This window comes from Aphelocoma coerulescens, chromosome 27 (genome assembly GCF_041296385.1).
Source record: "Aphelocoma coerulescens isolate FSJ_1873_10779 chromosome 27, UR_Acoe_1.0, whole genome shotgun sequence".
In the NCBI taxonomy this organism is placed as follows: Eukaryota; Metazoa; Chordata; class Aves; order Passeriformes; family Corvidae; genus Aphelocoma; species Aphelocoma coerulescens.
The window spans coordinates 5,565,859-5,592,868 of record NC_091040.1 but is presented as its reverse complement, the minus strand read 5'-3'; the positions used below and the strand labels follow the sequence as shown (position 1 = coordinate 5,592,868).

Sequence of the window (27,010 nt, the reverse complement as noted above, 5' to 3'; positions counted from 1 at the left end):
CACAGCAGCACTCCCCATATAGCCATTGACCACAGGCATTTCAACTGGAATAAAGAGAAATTATATAAAAAAACCAGCCTAACATTAGAGAAAAAAGCACTTAAGGATCTTTTTTTCCATCTTCAATAAAAAGTTCCCATGGGAAGCTTCCTTCCTCAGCAAGAGGAGGCAGCAAACATTTAAGACAGAAAACTATGAAAGGTTTTTCCTTTGAATTTCAGATCTTGTTCAAGGCAATATGGTTTATCTCCTAGTTACCACATCAAAATGGCATTAAAATAACATTACTGAGCATGTTTTCTATGATATAAAGTTTATATAAAATTTTCAACACCTGAGGAGAAGAAAAAAATATCTAAAAAATTGTAGTGCTCATGGTTGGGGTTGTTTTCAATTTAAAGCACTGTTCACTTCTACATAAAAAAGGAAGCAACTTCCTGCTTCCATCTATTACCAGATGCCCTTGTTAAGAAGAAAAAAGAAAAAAATCAACAAATTTGGAGTTTTGAGCCTGAAGCAGGTCCCCAGGAAGACAAGAAAGGAAAACAGAGCAGCGTGAACTCCACAGAACACGGACGTTTAAAGTTCCTCTGAACCCCAGACAAGCTTCCTGCACCATGTGTAGGTTTTTTTGAGCAAGCATCCTGTGGCTAAACAATGAAACCCAGCCATTTGAGTGATCAGAATCTATACAAAAGAAGGGAATTAAAAACCAGTTCTTGGCTGCAGAGTTATCCGAAACTCCTCTGAGGCTCCCTGAATGGCTAATCAGGATGCACCGCCATCGGCAGTTACATAATGGACTCCTGTGGAGCAGCAAAAAGTAACGGCTGCAGAGATTTTTCACAGATTAATACCAAAATGCAAGGGGTAAGGATGAACTGAGCTAATAAAAACTCACTGGAGCTGGGAGAGACTGCTACTGCTCCAGAGCTCCTGAAAAAAAATCTGTGCTGGATGAGGGCAGGAAGAGAAAAGTCTCAGAGCAACACAGGTTTGGCTGCGTTTGCAAAGACAATTGTAAACCCCAAGAACTTCAGGATCACAGAATGGTTTTGGTTGGGAGGGACCTTAAAGTGCATCCAGCCCTACCCCCTGCCACAGGCAGGGACACCTTCCACTAGAGCAGGTTGCTCCAAGCCCTGTCCAACCTTCCCAGGGATGGGGAGTCCACAGCCCCTCTGGGTACCCAAACACCTGCAGTTCGGGAGGGGAGGGGAGGGGAGGGGAGGGGAGGGGAGGGGAGGGGAGGGGAGGGGAGGGGAGGGGAGGGGAGGAGAGGAGAGGAGAGGAGAGGAGAGGAGAGGAGAGGAGAGGAGAGGAGAGGAGAGGAGAGGAGAGGAGAGGAGAGGAGAGGAGAGGAGAGGAGAGGAGAGGAGAGGAGAGGAGAGGAGAGGAGAGGAGAGGAGAGGAGAGGAGAGGAGAGGAGAGGAGAGGAGAGGAGAGGAGAGGAGAGGAGAGGAGAGGAGAGGAGAGGAGAGGAGAGGAGAGGAGAGGAGAGGAGAGGAGAGGAGAGGAGAGGAGAGGAGAGGAGAGGAGAGGAGAGGAGAGGAGAGGAGAGGAGAGGAGAGGAGAGGAGAGGAGAGGAGAGGAGAGGAGAGGAGAGGAGAGGAGAGGAGAGGAGAGGAGAGGAGAGGAGAGGAGAGGAGAGGAGAGGAGAGGAGAGGAGAGGAGAGGAGAGGAGAGGAGAGGAGAGGAGAGGAGAGGAGAGGAGAGGAGAGGAGAGGAGAGGAGAGGAGAGGAGAGGAGAGGAGAGGAGAGGAGAGGAGAGGAGAGGAGAGGAGAGGAGAGGAGAGGAGAGGAGAGGAGAGGAGAGGAGAGGAGAGGAGAGGAGAGGAGAGGAGGACTATAAATTTTCATAGCTGAACAAACTGCCTGAAGATTTAACTGTTCAACTGGGGAAATGGAATTTTAGATTTGCCGAGGTTATGTTTAATTTTAATGGCATTGGAACTATTTTCCCATTATTTCTCAAGTAATTAAAATTTATGCAAGACTGACACTTCATTTGGATGTCTTGGGCTCTTCCTCAACCCTGGCACTCCCCAAATCTCCAGACAATCGAACAAGCAGGCTTTCCTAAGACCTGATGGACTGTAGGGGCTGGGAAGCGGAAGAGTGGATTAAAGGATGAGCAGAGGCCATGTCTCCACAGAGAACCCGGTTACAGCTAATCCAAGAACGCTCCAGCACATCACGCTCAATCCCAACACAACAGCTCGTTTTTATCAGCCCAAGGCTTACAAAATAACCCCACAGGTTTTGTAAATCCCACAGAAATACAGAAATTTATCTTTCTTTTAATGCTGCCTGAGCAATTCCTCCAAAGAGCTCCAGCCCATCGATTTCTCTGAGCTGGAGCCGTGTCCTACCTTTCCAAATCAAGCAGGATTTATGCAACAACATCATCACGTACTGCTCACTCCTTACTCAGAGCAACACAAGATCTCCTCCCCTCCCAGCTGGTACCTGCCCCTCTACCACCTTCAGGTTTTGTACAGGCATGGCAGGCTCACCAGAAAAATCCAGCAGCCCTGTGTGTAGGGAAGGAAATGTCCTGCTCACCCCAGGACTGTTCCTTCCAGAACAGGAGCAAAGCACACGGAGAAACCCCCGCAGCTGTCCTGGGGCTCTTCAGCAGCTAAACAAACACGAAGGTTGATGCCAGGAAGTGAATTACCAGTGTGTTAAAATGTAAATCATCTCCACAATGACCAAACCCAAGAACAGTGAATTCCTACAGCCATCACTGCGGCAGAACAAGGAGAACTCAGCCCCATCAGAACAAATCTTTTCCCACCCAGCCCACGGACACTCTGATGTTGATGCCCTTCTCTCTGTACCTTGTACTTCTGCCTCAGCTCCTCGGTGTCTTCCTTCTCCACCTCCAGCACTCGCCTCCGCTCTGTGGCATCCTCGGCGTAGTCGAGCTGTTTTAAAAAAAAAATAGAGAAGAGATGCAATTTGGCCCATAAATACACTGCATTATCAAATCTGCCGAAAGCACAACTTAACAATTTTAACTGAAACAGAATCTATGCATGTTGTACTTTATCTTCCCTCTTTTGTCACCCCAAGTGTAAAACAGGTCATTAATCCCCCTGATGTGGAGGGTCCTGGCAGGCCCATAGCAGCTTTGGGGAGGGAAATCTCACAGCCCAGGGATTTTGGGGAGCATCCAGACCCCCGGAACTCAGGCTCACAGGGATAAACAGAGGATGCATTTTGAGAAGTGTTTTCTTACTGCGCTGATTGAAGAGCAAGTTGTTCTTTATCTTGGGTGCACAAACTCTCACTTTTAAATGTCTCTCCCACCCACTCCCCAGAAGCCCTGCAGGGGTGAGGGGCCAGGGGAGCTCACCTCCATCTCCATCCGGCCCATGCCCATGACATCGTACTTGACGACAATAGGGATGGGATCTGTCCTCCCTGGAAGAGGAACACACAGAGAGGGGTCAGCAGCAGCCCAGCACGACAGCTTTGCTGTACACATTGGGTTTGGGTGGTTAGAGATCTTGCCTTGGAGTGCAGAGACCAGAAAGCTACAGTGAACCAAACACGAGCCATTCTCACAGCTTACAGCCAACTCTGCGCCAGCGCCGACCGGCACCCAGCATGACAAATGCATTTTCTGATCATTAACTGCTCATGTAAAAGCTCCTTGTGGCTCATGTTCCCCCATGAAAGCCCAGGGCAGGGCTGATAACAGGACTTGAACCTTCTCCTCAAGGCTTCCACATCAGGCTCCTCATCCTCCCATAGGAGTGAAGAAGCTGCTAAATACATTTCACTGTGGCAGCTCATGAATAATCGATTAGAACTTCCCTGCACGGGATGTGGAAGCCTCCCTCCCAGCAGCTTTTGTCCCTCCCCAGGAGTAGGGAATGCTGAGGAGAAGGATGGCACAGAAGCCAAACTTCTCCCATCCCAACCACCCAGACTAGGCCAGGTGGTCGGTCCCTGGTCCCCCAGAGTGATGCTCTGGCCCCGCTGTGTCACCTGTAAGCTGTGAAAAGGACTGGTTGCGAAGAAAATTGACTTTGAACTAATCAAACTATGCTGGAGATTTATATTTTTTTTTTAAATCGTATCTTTAATCCACTCATAACCAGCCAAACAAAGCAAAATGGGGCAGACAAGCACTTTACTACCACAGCTTTTTATTTTTTTATTTTATTTTAAATTATTATTATTTTGATTTTTACATCACAACTGGCACTGGTGGTTGTGATGTAACCCACTGACAAAGTACTTACCTTCTCCGGTGCAAACCTTGAGTGAAAAAACAGAATGTTTACTTCCCTTATTATTGCTCTTGTTTGGTGTAAACAACTCTTTTGTTATACACACATACACAGGTATTATACCTTTGGGCTAAAAGATCGACACGTTGGAGTCATGCCAAAATAGTCCATTGCCATCCACATGTGCAAAAGGTTAAAGTCTTCAAAACTGCCTCAGAAAACCTGGATAGGTGTGAACTCTTTGCCAGCATCAGCCATACTTCCTGCCAAAGCTACAGCCCCAGAGGGGCTTTTGAACCTTAAAGTACCAACATGTGTTTTTATTCAGAAATAAATCCATTTAATTAATTGCTTTACGGTTTTGTTGACATGCTCAGGAATTTGACAGGCAGGTATCCAGCAGGTCCAAAAGTAGTGATCACATTGATCTGAAATGGTTTGGATTGAGCTTTTATTTAATGCTCAATCTTTGACAAGGTTTCTCTTACGCCCAATGGTATAATACAGTAAGCAGTGACTGCAATTTTTAGCAAAAGGACCAAATTAAAGACAGGTTATAAAAATGACTTCCTAGGTGCAATATCACTTTCATAACGTCTCAGCCAGGGATTTACTGGTAAGTGGTGAACCCAAATGGAATGGCTGGCACCAAGTGCCAACAATTTATTATGTAAATTTTTTTTTCAAGCTTTTTCTTTTTGTTTTGGTTTGGTTTTGGGTATTTTTGGTTTGTTTTTGTTTTGTTTCTCCAGCAATTGAGATCTTTCGATGCAGCCTCATTGCCCTGGTAAACCCCTGTACACAAACACTGCATCAGTACTTTTGCCTTCTAAGGCAGTCAAAGTTTTTTGGGTTGGTTTTTTTAAATTCAAAATCTATTTGGAAATTGCAGTAGCAAGTGCTAGTGCCCATCGTGTTGGGGGAAAAAAAAAATCAAGTTTGGACAGTATTAAAAATTTATGTTTAAACTGATTTTGGCAGTTCTAACACAAACAGAAACATCCCTTCTTAGCAATACCCTTTAATGAACAAGGATCAGACAAGTGTGCATAAAGAAAGGAAAGGAAAGGAAAATGAAAGACCAAGCAGAAGGATGATGGCTACAACAGAGAAAGTAAGCCTAACATTGGTGCACTGATGACAAAAGGAGTAATTCAGTCTGAAAATAAAAAATTACCACTGCTAAGTTTACCATCACCACAACAAGTCCAGGATCATAACGCTGTAAAAAAGAAACACCATTTGTTAGGCAGAAACCATTAGGGGCAGAAAATAGGCCGTTTGGCAGGGAGGATGGGTTAAAAAAATAACAGGAGGCTTCTTGCTCACCCCTCCACCCCATGACCGTGCTCTGCCCTGTGGAACCAGGGAGCCATCGGAGCAGCTCTGATTCCTTTTGGGTGTTGGGAGAGCTCCTGGTGACGGCCCCACTCCAAGGAGGCCCTGAGGCACACGTAAGCAGGCAATTTAAAAAGGAAACAAATCAGAATCTTAAGGAAATAACAAATTCTGGGCCAAAAGGAGCTCTGCTTGCAGCTAAGAGGAGAATATTCCATTGAAAAGCGATGCCTTTGTTTTAAACAGAATCATCATTTCACTATGAATGGAACACCCTGTGTGACACCCAGGTGACAAGTGGCATGTCCAGGCACATAGCACAGCTATGGCAGTAGTGCCAACCCCACATGGATCCCCCTGGAGCCAACTGGGACAGCAGGACACACTGCTGGGCACTGGGGTGGCCTCGCTCCGTGTCCAAGGAGAGCCAAGATGGTGAAGGCACAGGGACAGGCTCAGGGCCACCCCTCGCCCGCTGGCTGCCAGGTGGGACATGGGGAGTAGCCAAAGGGGAAAACGGGACTCTGCAAGTTAAGCTCATTACTTCTCCTTCGAAGGAACTTCCTCGAGGAAAGTTTATCCTACTGCTGGCCATGACAACGGGATCTTTCCCAGCAGATAAACCTGGCTCAGACATTGGGAGCCTCCCAGGTTTGGGATCCCTGCTGAGTCTTTCCTGTGCACCAGCATGCTTTGAAGGGAACATAAGCTTCCAAGGCCCAGAATTCCCACACTTCCTGCCACTCAGCAGGGCTGCAAGCAGTGCCACACGGACAGCTAATTCCCAGGTTAGATCCTGCTGTGTCCCTGCCCCAGCCCCCTGCACCCCGCAACATTTATTTTCTTTTTGAGGCAGGTCACAAACTCCTTCACAGACTGGTCACTGCACAGGCTGCAGACCCCAAAGCAGAGAGGGTTATTGCATCAAACACTTCCACACACAGGGATAATCTTGTGGAGAGGACAGAGCGGGAAGCTCCAGCAGGATGGGAAAAATAACCAGCTCACACAAGCGTCACACCTTAAAAAACCTGATCTCAAAGTGAATTAGGTTAGTAATGATGCCCTGGACTCAGAAATGAAATGAGATTCCCAAACTGACCAGCTGTACTTGTTTTGCTTTCCTCTCCCCAAGAAATGGGAAGCCCTTTCTCCCAGCTTGTGAAAAATTGCTCAGCCCCAAACAAAGCCCGACAGCCGCCCCCTTCCCAGAGCCCTGCAGTGGCAGGGAGCAGGCAGCACGTGGCCAGGCAGGCTTCTCCAAATTCCCTCCTTTTTAATTGCATAAAGTTACTGGATACAAGCAAATACTTCCCCCCCCTCCCCCTCTCCCCCAGTGCTATAAATTAATAAATCTTGGGAAAATTCATCCTAAGGCTTCAGGGCTTTGGTATCAGACACAGGTCATACTGCAGACGGAGGACTGTGGCTTCAGGGCCATGCTCTGGCTCTGGACATGGCATAGATGCTGCTCTGCCCTTTGGAATGGGAATATCCCAGCTGGAGCTGCCATCTGAGCCCACCTGGAAACACCGGCATTGGCAACACCAGCCCATGTTTTATCCTGTTTTTAACAAGTCAAAACAGAACACAGTTTTCATCAGATTTGCAGATTCAGGGGAACTTCTCCCTCCAAAAACAGCATCATGACAACAGAATCCCAGAATGGTCTGAGTTGGGAGGGAACTTAAAAACTAGTTCCTCTCCCTGCCACGAGCAGGGACATCTTCCACTATCCCAGGCTGCTCCAAGCCTCATCCAACCTGGCCCTCGACACATCCAGGGATCCAGGGGCAGCCACAGCTTCTCTGGGCACCCTGTGCCAGGGCCTGCCCACCCTCACAGAGAAGAGTTTCTTCCCAATATCTGATGTAAATTGTTAGAAATTTCTAACACCAACTCCTTGTCCTATCCTAACAGATAAGTTTCTCCGCTAAAGAGACATTCAGACAGGAATAAAAAAATTACCCCAAAAATTCAGTGTTAACATAATTCCATCAAATCTCTTTCAGCGTGTCCCTTACGCACAGTGTGTAAGCACCACAGAAGGAACACAACTGTAATCCTGCTTGTTTTGTTGACATCTTCACAGAAATTTCCCCCAGGTACAAGCTTTGTAGGATGCAATCCTAGAGGATTGATTGATATCACACTTGTCACTGGAAGGGAATTTCATAAACTCAGCGTTTCCAGAGGACACTGACAACAGGATCTGATCTTGTTGGACATGGAGGATTTCTCCTTATTGATTATCTTTATGCTGCAACTGAAACCCACAGTCAGACACAACCTTGCAGGGGGTTTTAGCTGCTCCTGGAAAGGGACTATCCCTCAGCTGTGTGCAGGGCAGTTTCATGACCACAGCACTGGGTTTCTCTGGTGGATAAAGGTTGGTGTGTTCAGTCAGTACAAACCTCACTGCAGGCTCTGGAAGGAAAACAGGTGTCTGGAGCCAGCAACCAACACCTGCAGGAATGGATCCACAGGGACACAGGGCTCACCTTCAGCTGCACTGTCTGGGAAGGGGGAGATGGGGAGGAGTCCCTGTGCTCATGAATGAGCTGCATTTTCAAAGACCAGGATTTTACAACGCTCAACACTCCTGGGACCGTTTCGATACAGCCAGGGGAGTTGGGCTCTGCTTCCAGAAACAAGTGACAGGACAAGAGGAAACAGCCTCAAATGGTGCCAGGGAAGGTTTAGGTTGGATACTGGAGACATTTCTTCATGGAAAGGGTTGTCCAGCCCAGGCAGAGGTTGCTCAGGGCAGTGGTGGAGTCCCCATCCCTGGAGGGATTTAAAAGCTGTGTAGATGTGACACTTGGGGACATGGGTTAGTGGTGGCCTTGGCAGCGGGGGGCTCCCTAAGAGTCTATGAGGAACCAAGACCTGTCCTGTTGAAAATTCAGCCTCCTCATTCAGTACCTCAGAAGGGGAGAGGAGAGAAAATCCACTCATTTTCACTAGTGCACAAGCCTGGGGTGCTCCTCACTGGCTAAAAATGACACCACATTATCAAACTCATTCCAATTGCTGCAAGAAGCAAATAAGCAAACAAGGGCAAGCTTTAATCCTGGTCCCCTTTGGGAATTAGATTTGTGAGATCATCCTGTTTATGTCAGATTTCTGGAAGGGGTCAAAACAATCAAGAGATTCAAACAAAGGTCCATCATCCTCAGTGGCAAAGAAAGTTCCAGAGAGAAGAAAGTGTTTTCCAAGAACACAGAAACTGCACTGTGAATTTAATCCTTACTAAGCAGAGGAGAAACGATGAGAGAAAGTCAAGCTGTAAACAACCCAATCACATGGAAAACTTCCAATGGGAGCTCAAAACTTTGCACACACACAAACCAAGGGTGACACTTGCAGAAAACCAAGCTGAGGTTTGACACTGAGGCACCAAGCAGAGCTCCTTGAACTTTTGCAGGGGAAGGAACGTACTGAAGTCTGGGTCAAAACACATTCCTACCCCAAATGCTGGTCAATGGATTAAAGAGCAACACAGAAAGTGTTGGAGCAAGAACACAATTCCTGGTTGATTTAGGATAGAAATTCGAGGCAAGAGATGCTGTCTGTGTTCATCTTGGTAAGCAGACAGGGCTGAAGGGTCTGGTCTAATTCAGGGCTGCACTGAGGAGTGAGGCAGGTTGTGCATGGCCACGGCCTCTCCCTTCCCCACACTCATCTCTCCCACTTTAATAAAACTGCTCTTCCATTGCACCAGCACAAAGGGCCAGAAGGCCTCGTTCCGAGCCAGGCGAAGGCCGTCTGTCACAATAACACGTGGCACTGACAGCACAAGCATTTCAGATCTCACTGGCTACACCCACAAACTCACCACCTGGAATCAAGGGAAGGATCTTGCACCTCCAAAAGCAAACAACAGGGCAACTGCATCCCCCAAAGGACACTGAGGCATTGAGCAAACCTCCCTTTCGGTCTGTGGTCTGCTGGGGTTTAACACAACAGTGAAGATGGGTATGATGACAGCAGCCACAGCACCCAGGTTTCTCAACCCGAGTTCACATGAGAATATCCCTCTTAAAACCACTGCAGTGATTTGTGTTGCAAACATAAGCATAGAAACGTTCCTCCATGCCAGGATTGAGGTTCCTGTGATGACATGTGAAGATACAAGAAGATAAGAGAGTGTTCACAGCTATTTCTTGGGTAAGGTTGCCAAACCAACCCATAACTAATGAATAAAGGCACTGTTAAGCATTTTTATCTGCCTCTCCTGTATTTTCTTGTATTTATTACAAAGCTCCAAAACCCAGAAAGAAACCTAACACCCCTCAGATGCTCATTGTTCCATGTTCACAGGCCTGACACACATTCACCGTCTGCCTCCACGAGATCAGAGGACCCAGCAAATGGAAAACACATTAATAGCCGAGCTGAAGCCATTTGGCGAGCGGGTGACAGCACCAGGATTCAAGACCTTGGAATTCAAACCCTGAGCTCATTTCTCCAAGCTGCAGCTGCCAAGCGATCACATTTGTGACTGATCTCAGTTGCTTGAGTGGTCAGAGCTGCTTATTGCTCCCCACAGCCCAAGGAACATCCAGCAAAGGCAGCGCCTGCAGCCACCTGGCACTGCCTTGGAACAGGGACTCAGATCCGGCTTCATCCCACAGCCAGGGATCACCCCAGGGGCTGCCAGGGAGAGGACATTTCCTGCCTGAGCCGTGGGATCACGGCTTCACCTGCAGCCCTGAGCAGCTTCCAGCACTTGTCAGACGTTTCTGCTCTTCCACCCTGCTCAGCCCTTGGACCAAGAGGGAATGTTTTCCCTTTTCTGAACAGATTTAGGGAGGAATGTGCCAAAGAAGAACTGCACCATAGTGATGCTGAGGGGAGGAGTGCTGACTATATTTATCCTCACAGAATTTGCAAGTCAGAGCACAAATCTACTTGTGCTTTTTCTTTTAATTGAAAACCACGCAACAATAATGCAGCTTGATGGAGGAACTGAATTTTAGCATTTGCTAACACATTTGCTATACCTGACTTTGCTACCTAGCTAGATGTACTCACGAAAGAATAAAATAAACCCAAAGCACTTTTTATTAACTGCTGCTCCCCATATCACCAGGATGATTTATACAATCAGTGTGGGGCACACCTTGATCAACAGGAACAGCACTGCCCTGACAGTCTGTGCAGCTTCCCTGCTTTCAGTGTGAGTGGAAGGGAACAAGGATGCAGGAGGGGTTCCCAGCTCTGCATGGCACTGCCAAGAGCTCCTGGGACACAGGCAGGGCCCTGCCCTCTCCTCGCATGTTACATCAGCAGAGCTGCTCCCCAGGGAGATCAAAGCAGCTCTTCCAGAACAGTTACACTGAAATGATGCCAAAACTTGGCTAAAAACATAAGCAAATGTGAAGGAAGTTATTACCAAATAGGAAGATGAGTTGGGACAGAAGGCATTTCTTCAGGACCAAAGGCTACAGGGGAAGTTCCTGCCACTGCAAAGACCTGCCCCAAAAGGGACATCCCTGCCCTAAACAGAACCACCTGCTGCTTCTATTTCCTGAGTACTGCAGATAATCCAAGTCCCAGTACAGACCAGCAGCCACCCACCTTGAAACTCCTTTTGGTTTCACTCTGAGCATTTTCATGACAATAACCAAGTGCTGAATGAGCTGCCGCAGTTCTTGAGGAGCAAACACACAGAAATTCCAGAGCTGTACTGAGCCCCCACATTACCTGAGACGTTTGATTCACAACTGAGACACTGAGGAGCAGCTCTGCCATGACAAATCGTGTGATTTCTGTTGCCATAGCAAAGTACTAGATTGGGATTCACCTCTCAGAGATACCACAAAAGATCAGGATAATCCTGTTCTTGGGAATACTGTGGGAATGTAAAGTAAATCAATACTTTTAAACATATCAAATTAATCATATAGGGCACAGCTTGTGGTGTGGGGGAACTTGTAACTGCTTCTGTACAGGCGGTGGGGCTGTTTTTAAAGGGTCAAGGCTGCAATCAGGCAAGAATATTTACTTAATAGAGAACTTTAGAGAGGCAAATCTGTGTTGAATAATTACAGTTGCTGCCCAGACTGGCTAAGGATGAGCTGGACCTGTCCACCTGAGCTGGTCAATCCTTCCTCAGAGTAACCTCCATATGGCCAGTAAACATCAAACCTTCCTCCTGCCCTCTCCAAACCCTTCCTGCAGAGCTGCCCACCCTCCCCAGACCCTGCAATGACCCAGGAAACAGCAGGATAACCTACTCAGTTTCCCCTAGTCTAATTAAATGAAATTAAACTACTGGTTTTAGTCTCACAGATATACCTCTAGGGTACTATTACTTCATATTAAACACACAAGTCCAAAAGAAAAAAAAAAACCTGTAAGTTCTCAGCACAATTATTTTTTTAAACAAGACTCATCAAAAAATTTGACGGAAAATAGGCAAAGAGCTTATAAAAATATTTTCAAATGTACGATTCAAATTATCCCACTTCCGCACGTCAGTCTCCTGGCTTTTCATAATACTACTTTAACTTAATGGGGAATACTCATTCCAAGAGAAATCATTAGAGTGTGGCTGAATTCAGATTTCCCTCAGCCCTCTCATTCCCCTCCTGACTTATGTAACTCCTGATTTATTCAAAATCCTTGGGCTCATTTAGCACAGGACTTCACACGAAGGTCAGGCAATGTTTTTAACCAATCTTTTGCTAGTTTCATTTTTTCAGGAGACCACAAAATTCTGGATTATCAACTACAGGTGTTCCCCCAAAGATAAAACAGGCTACAATCACCATTTTCTCACTCGTCAGAGCACAACCATCATACATCTCTATGGAAAAGTGTCTCCCTAAGCCATACTTTCCGAATTAAAAAATATCCCTGTCAACTGGCAACTCCGACTTTTTCATATTCACTGGCTGTTAGCAAGCTGAAGCACCATTTCCAAATATAACACAAGTTGTTTGTGGGGAAAAAATGATGAAAAACATCAGGGAAAGAGACGAGCTGAAGGATGATTCTGCTGAATTCCTAATGAGTGTCTCTGAACCAGGATTCCAGCACTGGCGTGGTCAGAGGCCTCTGCCTGATGCTCCACTCAGCACACATCCCAAATTCAGTGAAAGATGCAGATGTTTCGGCCAGAACACAGCTGCCCTGGTGACAGCCATGTCACACAGGGCATGGGCTGGGGGCTTCCCTACCCAAGGGCTCAGCTCTTCTTGGTAACAAGATTTACACCACAAGGCAGTGCCCCAGGGGGTACAAAACACCTTTGCCTCTGGAATTTTCCTGAGAATGACCCACGTTGTACCACAACAGCAGATTTTTACCACCAGCAATTGGCAGGTGTGGATTTTAGGCTGTTGCAGGTACCACCCAGAGACAGCTCAGCACTGTCACCACTGGGTCCCATCCACCAGCGGGGAGTCAGGATGAAGGAACCCACCACAGGGTACAGTCCTGCAGCGTGAGGTTCTCATTGATCAACACCACAAGGGCCTGACTACAAGAAAGAAATGTTTCTTCCTGGCAAATGTAACGCAGCATCACTTTGGGATTCACAGAACTAAAGAGGGAGCCCCAGCTCAGATGAACATCTAGAATTTAAAAGCTATATCACTAAACTCAGCATGCTGAACTCATCCACTTCCTTCTAAGCCAAAGTGCACAGAAAGTAGATGAAGGCAGCACCAATTCCATACACGTAACCCAAACTTTTTGGGAGTTTGATGTAAGGACCTTGTGCAGGAGGTCAGACACCACACCCACAGCTCCAGGCTGCTTGAAGGGGTTCTGTTTCTGCTGCACCTCCTCACCACAGGCTGCGTAAGGTTTTAGGCTCAAACACAGTGTGAAGCAAGAAGAGTTTAACAGGAACACACCTGCATCTCTTTAGAAACCTCTCCTGGTCTTTCCTGAACAAGGGAATGTGGAAGAGGGGAAGAATTTCTGTTCTGCTCCTCCCTTCTCACTGCACATCAAATGACTTCACTCTTCAAACTCCTAGAGTTAAGATTAAAATTGGATGCAAATGTTTCCTTCCTGACATTTTATATTTGGATTTTTGGGCCAATCTGAAATTCATGCAGAAAGGTCACCAGATAATGAATTAAACACTCCAAACACTATCATCACCAATGCCACAGGCAACAGGCACAGGCTCTAGCTGCTGAGAACTCTGAGGAGAAAAGCTGGAGCAGCAGCAGCATCCCTTCCGCATCCTCTGCCTGCCCAGACCTCTGGAAAAGTTGGTTGCCAGGTGGACCGGGCACTTTTCCCCTCCAAAAGGGCTGAAATTCCTGCACACACTCCAAAGCCTACATTAGGATGGTTTCACCACTGAACTGGGTTAAACTGGGTGGGTTATTTTTACTCCTGCATTTCTGTGACCATGCAGGAGGCACAGGAAACCCTCACTGCCCAAATCCATGATTTGCCTGTAGCTTCCACACAGTCCAAATCACCAGAGCGCCAATGATTCGTGAGAGATCTGGAACAGCTCCAGTGTAGCGAGAGGCACAGTGGGAACATCTAAATCTGGACAAGTCTCAAAGTGCAAATTCCTGCTTGGCCCATGGGACACAGTAGCAGCCCACCCCCCACCCCAAATCCAGACCTATAATCAGTCCCATAATCCATGTTCACCCCATCACACCAGAGCCTGCAGCACCCTGGGCCCTTGGGCTGTACCTTGGGATTCACCCAGGGCCAGGACAAGGCTTTTCCTTCTTTCAAGTCTCTGTGTTTTCAGACTGGTGACACACAGAGCAATACAGGGCACCCAAAAGAGAGAACACACCGAGTTCCACCCATGATGTACATCCCACATGCCACAGGAAAGGCCCAGAGGTGACAACTACAACCCCACCCTGAGGTCTGGCCCCAGCAGGGACATGAAAGGACTGGAGAGTGCCATGCATTAACCAGAGAACTCCAACAAAACCGAGTTAGAGGAAGCCAGAAGCATTAACCAGCAAGGCAATCCTGCCTGAGAGGTTAGAGAGCCTTAGTCCGAGGGATTAATAGGCATTCCCAGAGTTTGGAGAACTCATTACCTCTGCACAGTCCTCCACAGCACAGACACCCCCATCTCTAACGGGCTCACTCATGAAGACGGATTACAAGCTCCCAGGTCTTCAGACTACGGGCATGGGAACACGAGTGAGTTATTCTGAGGGGCTCAGGGCACACCTGAGCTTCAAACACTTCCACAGGTTTCTACAGAAATGGGGTTTAGTGTCACAGGAAGAATTTAGGCTCAAGACAGCAAGGGGACCAGGTGTGCTGGTTCAACCAGCACTTTGGTGTGCCAGTGAGATTTGCTAAATCCCTGGCAAACTGCTGGGAACAGAAATAAGTCCAACTCGTGACAGTCCTGTGGAGAAACCAGGAGTGAGCCTCTCCCATCCAGAGAACCTCTGCCACCACTTTCCATCTTCAGTGGGCCCTTTACTGGCCTTCTAATGGCTTCTGACCCCTGTGAGCACTGACAGATCATGGGAATTACCTCAAATCTTTAATTCTTTTAATACCAAAGCATCAGCACAGTTTGAAGCTGCACCACTCCCTGTCAGTGTGGAGGAAGTGAATCCTCCTCCCTCCACGATGACTCTCACACATCCACCACACACACACCTCTAACCTGTACCAACAAGCGAGGCAGCAGCTTCCACTTGCAAACTGCCAAATCTGAAACTCAACAGTGCACTCATTTGGATATATTAATAATGGAAAGAAAATCTAATCTAGGAACAAAACACAGAAATAATTTTGTTAAAGACCAAGGCTGGAGTTGAAGGTTTCAGACACAAGGGACTGGACTTACCCTGCAGTGACTTTCCCAATCCCTGGCCCAGCTTCCACCCATGTTTCTGGAGTAAGCGGTGTCCAATATTATCCTGACAGACAGAACAGAGAAAACAAACCAAAAATATTCCAATAATATATTCTTCCCTTCCCGCTGACATTTAAACATGTGATGAGCAAGAGATTTTTCTACATATATATGCATGCAAAAAAATGCTACTGAAAAGGCAATATATGCCCAATAAAGGGAAAGACAAATGTCAAAAATTGCTGGCTAGAATTTTTCCAGGGGGATGGGTATTGGGGACGGTCACTTTCTGATGGTGTGCTGGGCAACTTTTGTGCATCACGTTTAAAAGAAATAAAAAAATAATAAAAATAAAAAGCAATGTGGGAGAAAATAAAGTGTACCAATAAAAATTGACAGTAAAAAGCATAAAATCAAGCTATTTATACAATCATATCCATCACCTAGACAGCACCACTTAAGATTTTTTTTTGTAAAGAAAATCTACAATGTGTTTAGTCATTTTGTTTGTGTGTCAGGCTTTTATAATACTGAGTAAGTTGTAAGTGCAAGACTGCCCCACCACTAGAAACCAAAACACAATCAGAGCAAAATCCAGGCTAGACTTGATTGGGTTTTTTTTTATATATGTATATATATATAAACTAGCATGCAGCCAATATTAAACTGAAAAAACAGTGAGGTTAGTAAAACAAAACAAAAAAAAATTAATTAAATAAAATGAGCTCAAGCACAGACTGGGTGATGCATTTCACATGTAAACTAACAAAAATACTAAGATGTTAGAATGAAACAGGCCTAGCAATAAGTTAACAGCAAGGAACCATTAGTGCATGTAGGGGAAACAATAAGCATAATGTCTCATCTTCCTAAAAAAAAAAGCTATTTTAGAATAAGTGAAAAAGTACTGACGCAGCAATTAAGTGTCAGCTTTTGGCAATGGGGCTGAGCAGGGCCCAGTGTGGAAATTGTTGTGTTTTATGCAAGGTTTCTGCCCCCAGACAAAGAGCAGAGCACTCACAGCACCCTCGAACCATCTCAATCTGCCAGCTCGCCCTCAGTGACCAGTTCACCCAGTTACAAGCAGTGACCAGATCCTCAAAGAAGGAGTCTTGGCTGGGACCATGTTCACCTTCTAATCACAAAAAATAAAAATCAAAATCAGATATGAACTTGTTGATTATTAATTATCATCAGGCAAACCACAACCCGACATATCACAGAAATATCCTGAATTATAACGGGACGTGCCTCCAGAACACTGAGTGGTACACGGAATCCTAAATAATAATTATATCTATATGCTAAAGGTTTCTTTAATTAAATAATGAAGTCATCAACAGAAACCAGAGTAGGTTTTGTCACTCCACAGTGAAGAAAATGACCACAGGGTTTACACAACTTTGGTGAATCAGCTCGAAAGGCACAACCTTCCCAAAGATATTGGCTGCATGGATACATTTTTCCTCAAAAAGATGTTATCAAGTACAAATTTTGGATTTTTTTTCTGATATCCTAGTAAAGTAAGACATTTTGTATTCCTGTATTTCCCAAGGAATAATGTACATTTTTCCCACATTACCGGCTCTGCCCCAGGACATAATTAGGGCTACATGGAAAAAAAATTAAACCAGGAGAAGTAAGGAAACTTCCAGGGACAAAAGGTTAAATGCAAAAAAAAAAAAAAAAAAAAAAAGAAAAAAAAAAAAAAAAAAGAAAAAAAAAGAAAAAAGGAAAAAGAAACAAGGATGGATCCCCACCACAAGCACCATGGAGAGGCTGTCTGTTGGGAAGACAGGAAAACTTACCTGCAGGCACACCTGGTCAGGCCAATCCCAATGGCCACAGAGTGCCCTGTCCTGGCAGAGGGGCTGAAGCCTGGGATATGTTTGGGAAAAGGCACTAATTGTCCTACCCTGACAAAGGATCATTGAATCTAAAAGCCGGTGCTGACAAAAATGGCTGCGTTTTCCAAAAAGAAAAAAAAAGAAAGAAAAAAAAAATCCAAAGGACAAGGAGTACTCTGCAGTCTTGGCCAAGTGGAGATGAGACATTGTGCTGACTGTGTGTGTTATGAATGCACTAAAATAAAGACAGATGAAGCAGAACGCTATTCCAAAAGCAGTGCAAGTGGAGTGAAAGCATTTCCATACGAACCTGGCTTTAAAAACTGGGCTGTCAAAAGAACAGTTAAATGTAACACAAAGTAAGAAACTGTCCAATCACTAATGGTAGTTTTTTTTCTTTTGCTTTGTTTTCAATTCACTGCTTGCAAGTAATGTATTTATTAAAGAAGAGTGAAAGCATAAAATAAATTCAACAAGTCAAGACCAGCTGGGAGATTCAAGAGCGGTGTGTTGTGACTGACACAGTGAAGGGGGAAACAAATGTTAAAGGGAAAAAGAAAAATTTAGAAAGGTTATACACATTAGCACCACTTTTACAGACCCACTCAAGAGGATGGTCCCGAGTTGTTTGACATAAATTGGAATTTTGCCTCAGCATTGCCCTGTGTCAGTTCCCAGGAAGGGGCTGTCTCCCCACCCTAATCTTTTCCATTTGTCTGTTTATGCAGTGGAACTACTCCCTCATTTTAGATCCTACTCAATTGAAATGGAGCATCTTCCATTGCACTCAATAAGGAGAACAACTTTATTAATTTAAAATTAACATATGAGTTAGGACCTGGCCATCACTTTGCTCCATTCTGCCCATGTTCAGCTCCTCCCTCCTTTTCCAGTGGCTATCCCAGACCTCTGATGGAGGCAGACTGACAGAACTGCTCTTCAGTGCAAATGCTGCCCTAAAAATTAAATTATGGAAGGCCAGGCTTGCTTGGTTGCCACGTGAGAGCCTGTCTGCAGAGCCTGGGGAGTAGCCAGGGATATTGGGACCAAAACGTGACATGGGACAGCAAATGCTGCAACAGCTGACAGCTTTTATTTAATTGCATTTTTAAGTGAAAGTTCTGTAAAAGTACAGCTACTTTCACACAGAAAAGATGGGGGTTTTCACAGCAAGCTTCCTGTTCATGTCAAGAGCTGTCATTCCTTTTGAACAGACTATCCTCACACTGCAGCAGTTTTCCTACAGAAGAGCTGTAGTGATCCACAGAAACACCCCAGCCCTAGGAGGACACCCCTCATTTCTCAGCAGAGGGCTGGCACCAGTCTCCTCACTTTCTTCCTCTGCCATTTGGGAGCTCCTTGTGTTACAGCCACAACAAAAATTATTGAGGCAGCCAAAATAAGTCTCCCAATAGGTGTTTGGGTGAGCAAAGGAGCTCTCCTGGACCCTGTGGGCACAGGCTGTGGGATGCTCCTTGCAGGGAGAATGGCTTGGCAGCTCTGAGTCAAACAATCCCAGCTCTAGAGCTGGGCAGCCCTGATGGAGAGCTCTGCTTTAATGACAAAGCATAATTTTTCCAAAGGTGTAGGAAATGTAAGGACTTGGGTCCACCAAAACTTCACAGAGCTGGGTGAGCTGCTCTGGAAAAACCTCATCCAAAGTGACCTGGCTCCACCAGCTCAAACTGGCCTCCCCAGTTCCCCATCCTGTGCCCTGACAAGATGCCCTTGGTTGCTTTCCATGGGGATCAGTGATTCCTGAGTGGGATATCCCCAGCACAAATTTCTGAAAAAGGTCCTGGCCAATAGAAAAGAAAATTGCTTACAATTGAAAGATGGGTAGAAGAAGCCCAAGGTTTTGATGATGCCTGTGGGACATAACCCACACCACCAGTTTTGCCTAGCACAGGTTTTCCATGAGATCCCCACGATCCCATCGTTCATCCCGGCACAGGCAGGAACCATTCCTCTCTTGAGTGGGTTGTAAGCTGTGCTGACTGTGTATGGAGGAATCTATAAGCAAGGATCGGATGCTACTGGGTGAACCCATGCAAACAAGAGGTTGAAAAGATTCCCAAAACAAAACCTAGAGCTCACTACAGATGACACAATGAAGACCAGAGAGAAAAGCCAAATAGTAATGCTACACCATTCAGCTTCCAGAAGCACATTATTTATAGCGCTGTCCACATATGGCTGCTGCTAAATGTCAAATCAGCAGCCTCATCAAATGACACTTTGGAACTAGTGGAGTCCACAGATCCGTACAGATTTCCAGTGCGACAACCCCGGCTCCGGCTCGGCCAGGCTGCAACAGCCCCTGGTGTCAAAGCACCACCGACTGCAGCCTGACACGGGGGGCTCAAGGAGCTCCTCATGGCACCGAGCAGCATTAGAGAGAGGGGGAAAGGACATTTGTTAGTTAGGACGAGGACAAACTAACAAGCTCCAGGATAAGTGGGTGATTCCCAGTCTGGCCTCCAACCTGCAGCGGTGACGGCGTGGGTCGACCCCTGACACTGCCTGCACGGGGCCAGGGCTGCTCCTTGGGGGTTCTAAGGGTCTATCGCTGTCTCCTACTCCATCTGCACTGCTGGGATGAGGAAAACCAGGAATTCACAGCAAAGAGACTCAATAAACAAGTAGAGATAAGGAATTAACGTGAAGAAAATCTGGATTCTATTAAAGCTGCAATAATTTGTGACTTCCCGTTCGAGTACCTGAACTCAGTGCACTCAAAATGCCCCAAAACAAATGCATGCAGCTTCTTGAATTTAAAAAAAAGGGTGAAGTGCTCTGATTTTTCAAGGACACCAGACACCAGTGATTGCACTGACATGAACAGCCAGTCTAAGTGCAGCATCTTTCAAAGCACAACAAGAAAAAATGTTACTTGTGGGGGGAAAAAAATAACAGGATTTGCAGCTCTGAAGAGTCCACTGGTATGAAATATTTTCTTCAATTTAGTAATGGAAAACAGCTGGCACTTGTTCAGGCCACGTCCATCCCTAGCTCCTGGCAGCTCTGTTTTCCATAAATGTACTGTGGTTAGAGTTGCATGTTTCAGTCCAGACATCTTTGGCCTAAACAAGCTGTACACAGCAGGATTTCCACAGGAACAACACCACCAGTAGGCTAATTGAGGACACGTTTCAACATTGTAATGATCTGTAGACTCCCAAACCTATTTTTCCAGCCACCTTTGAGTTGCATGCTGTAGCAGTACAGTCAGCACCTCTCAACAGATAATGCTGCAGAGATGGATGTCACTCACATCAGTGGGGACTGGCACAGGGACATGGCACAGGAAACCCTCCCCCCATCTCCAAACACCTGCAGGCTTTGGAGCACCTTCGTATCACTAAGATGTGGGAAACTGCAAGGAGCACAGTTAAGAGAATATACTTAATCCACTCCTCACTCTGAAGAATGACATTTTAACTGGGAAGTGCTTTGATCTGCCATGGTTATAAACACAGGATGTTCATCATCCAAACTGCTTCCATACCATGAAGCACAGGCTCACCCATGACTCTGAGCAGATTCCACAGAAAAGGCCAGTTGGATTGCTAACAGAGAACTGGTTAAGCATTAAACCCCAATTCGTTAATATTGAAAATACTTAGATGTGTGGTAGTTCTAAAATACAGATTTGCCTTTCCTCCTTCCCTCTCAATTTTGGTTCTGGGTGAGCAAACAGCATAAAATAGAAAGAAAAAAAAAAAAGCCAAAAAGGCAGAATGAACACTCCTTGCCTGGTGAAATATCTTGCAGGAGAGGTGCCCCACTGAATTCTGCCAAGGAAACTGTTCCTTCTGTTAATGCATGTAATTTGCCAACTCAAAGAGCACATTGATCATTAATAGTGTGGAAGCAAAATCACCTCCACAGGTGTCAGGCAACTCAACAAAGTAATTCCTGCTTCCCAGATGGAGAATTTAAGGATCAACAAAGTATTTTACAAAGACCATGTGAAACCTTAAAAGTGAACAGTTTGCTCCTGACTGCAGTTTCTGACACTATGCTTGTTCAGGAGGCCAAAACCCCACCCTGTGCAGCAGCCGCAGCTTTGAAATCCTGGGATGGGCACTGGCACAGCTGCCCTGGGAAGTGGTGGAGTCTCCATCCCTGGAAGGGTTCAAAGGCTGCAGGGATGTGGCATTTGGGGACATGGGTGAGGGGTGGCCTTGGCAGTGCTGGGGGAACGGTTGGACTCGATGAGCTTAGAATCAACCTTAATGATTCTGTGATTCTCTTCTTTCAGACAAAAGAAGAGTGGAACAAACTTTATTTTGAAGAACAATTTGAGGTTTTAACTCTTTCTCCTCCCAAAATAAGCCATTCTCTTGTCCTCCTCATCCAAGTGTTTTCAATTAGGTTGAACTGTACCTACCAAGGAGTTGTAAAGATTAAAAATGTCCTGACATTTGGATGGTGAGAGATATACATGAATAAAATATTAAAGTCATAATTTAACTTATTTTTTTCTGCTGCAGTTCAGCATTAATCAAACTGCACAAAGCATTACTCCTGTGGATGATGAGAGCTGCACAGTGAGCCCACGTGGGCCCAGGGTACCTGCTCATGCTTTACACACTTCTATAGGCATCGTTCCCTCTGGAACACCAGAGATGTAATCTGTGACCTCTTCTATTCCTCTGTTTGGGAAAGCACTTTTGGAAATCAGGTAACCAGTCTAGTCTGTAAGCAGCATTTGAATTATTTTGAAATGCTAATTTCCAGTGTGGCCCAGAATAGGCTACCAACACGTACTTCCCATTACGTTTCCATCCAGCTTGGCATTTTAATTCAAATCCCCGTGTCCCAAGGTAAGACTGAAGTATTCAGGAGAACAGTGAATACCAATTCCCATCTCTGCAGCAATATCTCATGCGTCATCAATTACTGCCATGCCTAAATCTAGCATCATGCCAGCACATTAAGACAGTAGGTACTATATGCAGTGTTCACTGGACCAGAAGAACAGAAATAAGAAGGGGGAAAGGAAACCCTAGAGAAGAAATTAAAAAAGGCAGACCGTGCAATACAAACCAGATCATGGCTGCTTAGCTAATATGGGCCAACTGCTGCGGAAGAAAAACGTCGAACACCCCAAGTTGTGTAAATTTTTGGTAAACATCTAACACGCACACAAACACACACAACACCAACCTACACACCAACAAAAATATATAGTGGGCTTTGGCTAACACTGGCTCTTCTAGGGGCTAAGGTGGAGAAATTTTAACAGAACTTGAATTAATAGGGAAAAGAAACACTTGACAAGTACTTTCTTAAAAATTCTAGCTAGACTTAATCAGAACACCATTAAGTGTCCCTTGATTATTCACTACAAGTTTTCTTGTTTCTGAAGGAAACTGAAAATGAAAACTTAAATGCCAAATATGGGTCCAGTTTACGCTGAACAAGCTGTTGTGTCTAAAACCAGCAGGAGGTGCTTTGCAAAGATAAAAATTAAAAAGCTCCAAAAAGCTTAAAAAATTTAAGCTACACAAAACCTACTTTTTCCCCATCTTACAGCAGGAATCTCCACACCTAACTCAAGGTAAAGCAACTTTAGAGAAAAGGCTCAGAGCAGTTTCAGCTCCATGGGGAAGGACTGCTGGACTAGCACTGATCCCTCTCTCCATACTGCCAGGTGTCATTTTAACACTTTAAACACACCAGTAGTTTTCCAAAAATATAAACTAAAAAGGATTAAAATATATTTTACTATACTACTCCATCAGGTTCACATATAAATTAAACTGATTCTTCAAAGAAAAAGATAAAAACTTAAAATAAATATCTATGAATTAATGTATTATTTTAAATAATTCCTGAAATATCGTGTTGAACTCAAATTTCAAGTTTTACTTTTAGGACTACTTCAAGATTAAATCCCAGGCCCACTTAAGGTCAGCATGCAGTTTACCACCAGTTACCCCTCACTGACAACAAGGTGCCCACTGCTATCAGATTTGATTGCATTCACATCAAGTACCATCCGAGCACGGCCTAATTCCGGGGGGAATGATGCTGATAAGGGGGGGCCTTACCGATTCGATGGGCTTGTCTAGAGACGCCTGCTCTATCTCCAGGTGCCCCTCTTCATACTGATCAAAGTGATTGCCCTGCAAGAGAAAACAAGGGTCAGCTCCACAGCACAGCACACGCCTCCAACAGTTCAGTGTCCAGACAGCTTTGGTTACAGTGTTATATTTGATACAATTTTGCTAACAAATGAACTTATTAAATACAGGCTCAAATCAGTGTATCAGCTACAAGGAGAAAAAAATCCCTAAAAACTAAGTCAATTTGATGAGAATCATAAACTATTTAAGATGACAAAATACCAAACATTTACAGTAACAATACTTCTGGATTTTTTTCTTTATGAAGTCCATGAAAACACTGAGCATAAGCACCAGTGCCAGCATGGAAACCACACAGGACAAGGAACAGCAGGAATGGATATCCCCACCACTAGAAGGCTTTCCCTGCACCAGGAATTTGCTTGAGGGATACATGTGATTTCACAGACCTTAAATCAACAAAACCCCACAGTGGTACCAAAGGAAACCTGTCCCTGTGCCCACAGTGTTTGTCCATGGTGTGGAGCAGCCCTTCCCACAAACCTGAACAGTGATTTGTCCATGGAAGCGATCCCCCAACACACCACACAGCCTTTAGTCCTGACCCAAAGCAGCCCCTCTGCCAACTGACCACCATCCCCCTTGGAAAAATTGCATCTTCCCACGTTTTTGGGTGGATACTGAGCATGCAGGCTCCTGAGCTAGGGAGGCAATGACAAGCTCTGCTCTCCAGAACAAGTGTCGGTACTGGAACACCACTGAAGGGCCATTTCAGGAAAAACAAACACCTCTACTGCAGCTCTGCCATAATTTTAGAGGTTTCTGAAACCTCAAATTCCTGAGATTGGAAACATGGTGAACCATTTTTGGCTGTTCAATAGGTCCATGATGCAACACATCCACCGTCACTAGCAGAGACCTGGAAAGGAAACACTCAGACTTTCCAGCTGCAAACTCAGAAGCAAAAGAGGTGAGATTCCTGCAGCTGGGGTGAGCCCAAGAGCCACTAAAGGGGGTGGTTTCAGTGGGCTCTCCTACATTTTCAGGCACTGCTCAGTGTCACAGGAACTCAAGGAGATCCCGAGCCTTGGCTGTCACCCCACACTTCCCCCTCAGGCCCTGCAGTGCCACTGGAACCTCTGGCTGCTCCGTGCACACCAAACCCCTGGCAGGTTTCATTTGCATCCCAGCTCCACAATCCCTTGGAGCAGGAACACACAGCACTGCTGCCAAGAGAAACATGTTGTCACCCTCCTTCTTCCACTAATACCAACTTTTCCTTCTGCAAGAATTTTAATGGAAGCCAGCACACGAAAGAGCAAACTGCAGTTGTAACAGACTGACGGTTGGAATATTACAAGCCAGGCACCAGCCTCCAAAAATCCTCTGGAAGGAGTGTTCCTATGCAGCAATGCAAATCTGCAAGTGAACATCTTGGCTAAAACCTGGTGCCAAGAGAAGCTGCTTTGATGCTGGTGCCCCAACTTCCAGCCCATCCATCATCTGCAGGCCCTGGTGGTAAATTCACCCTGGCCACGCTCTGCTCTTGGGCATCATCTTTCCCATGGCCTCTCCAGAGTGAATGTGGGGTTTAATCTGCAGGCAGAAATCCACTCCCACTCTTTTTTTTTTTTCTGGACAGCCTTCAAGGAGGAAGCTGAAGGCAAACTTACTATGCACAAGCAGTCGTTGAGCTGCTTTGGAAAGTTAATAATGCTCAGAGACAGCGTCGTGTGGATGCACAGACTGTGTGTGTGAGGAGTCCAGGAGCCCACACCAAAACACACCAAAAACCTGCCTCAGTGGCTGGGGGCAGCCCAACCTCCTGAAAAATACTGCCCAAGAGAACCAGAGCAGTCAGGGGTGCCCATGCTGCCAACACTGGCAAAAACATATTGCTAAACTTCATCTATTAAAACATTAAACCCACGTAACATTCCATTAACCAACACTTGAAACCCTCTCAGCACGAAACCAGACACATCCCTGAGCCTCCTTTCACTCGCTGCCTGCAGGTAGCTCAGCACACACCACTAAATTACCTGCAACAGGCTAAATATTCCTGCCCACTCCCCAGCTCCTCTGGTGTGCTGCCAAGGCACTGAAAGCTGTTTTTACTGAGGCAAGGGTCAATCCCAGTTCGAGGCCTTGCTGCTCTGAGGCTTCACAACTCACTTTTTCGGTGCTTAAAACAACATCTCCCTGAAACTATGCAAACGGCTGAGCACTCCCTGTGCCACGGCCAGAGAATCAGAGAGCAAACAAAGCCATTATCCCTAAGTTCTGGTGACCCCACCACTACCCACTCCATGTATTTTGGGGTTATTTTATATATTCATATTCTTTGGGGTTTATATGTACTTGATCTCTACTTGTTCCTGGTCCAAACAGCTGCTAACAATACTAAAACTGGAGCTTCCCAGAGAGGCAGGTGCTGCCTGTCAGCTGGAAGTCCTGGGCATAAAAAGGCCACAGAGCACAGGGAACAGGCCCCATGGGAATGCTGCCAGCCTCCTCCTGTGTCAGGAAGGTGTTCCAGGCTTGGAAATTCAAGGCTTCAGAATACCAAAGTGTCCAAACAGAGCTGAAATCAATACTCATCACACAGACTGCTCTTTATTTATCAATATTTAGAATAAATGATAAAGGAAAAATTCCCTTCTGCCATAAATCAGCTCATCCTGGAAAAAAGCAAGCAGACAATCCAATGGTCATTGTTAGGTGGGATTTATTGGGGGTTCAGGCCAGTGATGCCTAATCAGGGAAGAGAAAAATGGTTCTATGGCTATGGCCACAACAATGCTCCTTGGCATCACGGTGATCCCAGGCACTTTGGAGCTGGAAGTAGCACAGTCTGTCCCTTTGCTTCTTCATCCCTGGAACTGGCTAAGGAACAAGCTGGGGGGAATTCCATCTGATTTTCCACTTTTCCAATCCTACAACCTGGTGCACTGAATGGATCCATAAAACATTCCTGTTTTGCTGTATCTTAAGACAATGAATCAGAAGAACACAAAATACTTTAACACTTAAATGCAACAATTAGTTAAACCCTAAATGCTGGATCTGTTTGGAATACATTTCTGGCAAACATGAACCCCAAGCACAGACCACGTTTCAGTACAATTTTGAAGTGTGTCTTCTGCAGACTTGAGGGATGCTTCCCACTTCAAAGGAAACCTTCATGTGAAAAGAAGGATTCAATCCCTTGGATTCAACCCCATAGATACCAGGACATGAAATAACAGCTGCATTAAACCCAGCACTATTGAAAATCTATTCCCAAACCTTCAACCTGTATTACTGTTACAGAGATGCAGTAAATTCCCAGCCCTGGGAGCTAATGGCAAAGCTTCCACCTGCTCCTGTGGACAAGGATTTTGGGGCTAACTGCAGCACCCTCCTCCTCCTCTGCCCCTCCATTTTACAGCTGCCTGTATCAGGGTCTCTCACTTCTGCTTTGTGAAACAAGATGTGTTGCACTGTCCCTTTCTCACAGACACTTCTCCATCCACCCTGGAACAGCAGAGCAAGTAAAATGAGAGGTTTCCACTTAAGCAGTATTTATTGCTCTCCCTTTGTGTTGCATCGAGCACACTGGTGCTTCCCTATAACCACGCTGCAATTCAATCTATTTTCCTACTTCATGAGAAGCAAGGACAAGCC

At 45.7% G+C, this 27,010-nt stretch overlaps 1 protein-coding gene across 3 annotated transcripts in view; it reads right to left on the bottom strand.

Moving 5' to 3' along the window:
• The window catches only part of GPATCH8 (G-patch domain containing 8), a 56,903-nt gene that overhangs the window by 17,759 nt on the left and 12,134 nt on the right, over positions 1-27,010 (bottom strand). Inside the window, exons 2-5 of one of the 3 annotated variants that reach the window (XM_068996786.1) lie at positions 23,309-23,383; positions 15,394-15,466; positions 3,362-3,429; positions 2,844-2,930 (exon numbers count right to left, since the gene is read on the bottom strand). In XM_068996786.1, coding sequence (XP_068852887.1) covers positions 2,844-2,930; positions 3,362-3,429; positions 15,394-15,466; positions 23,309-23,383 — 303 coding nt within the window. The other 2 variants (XM_068996787.1, XM_068996785.1) reach the window with 2 other exon arrangements.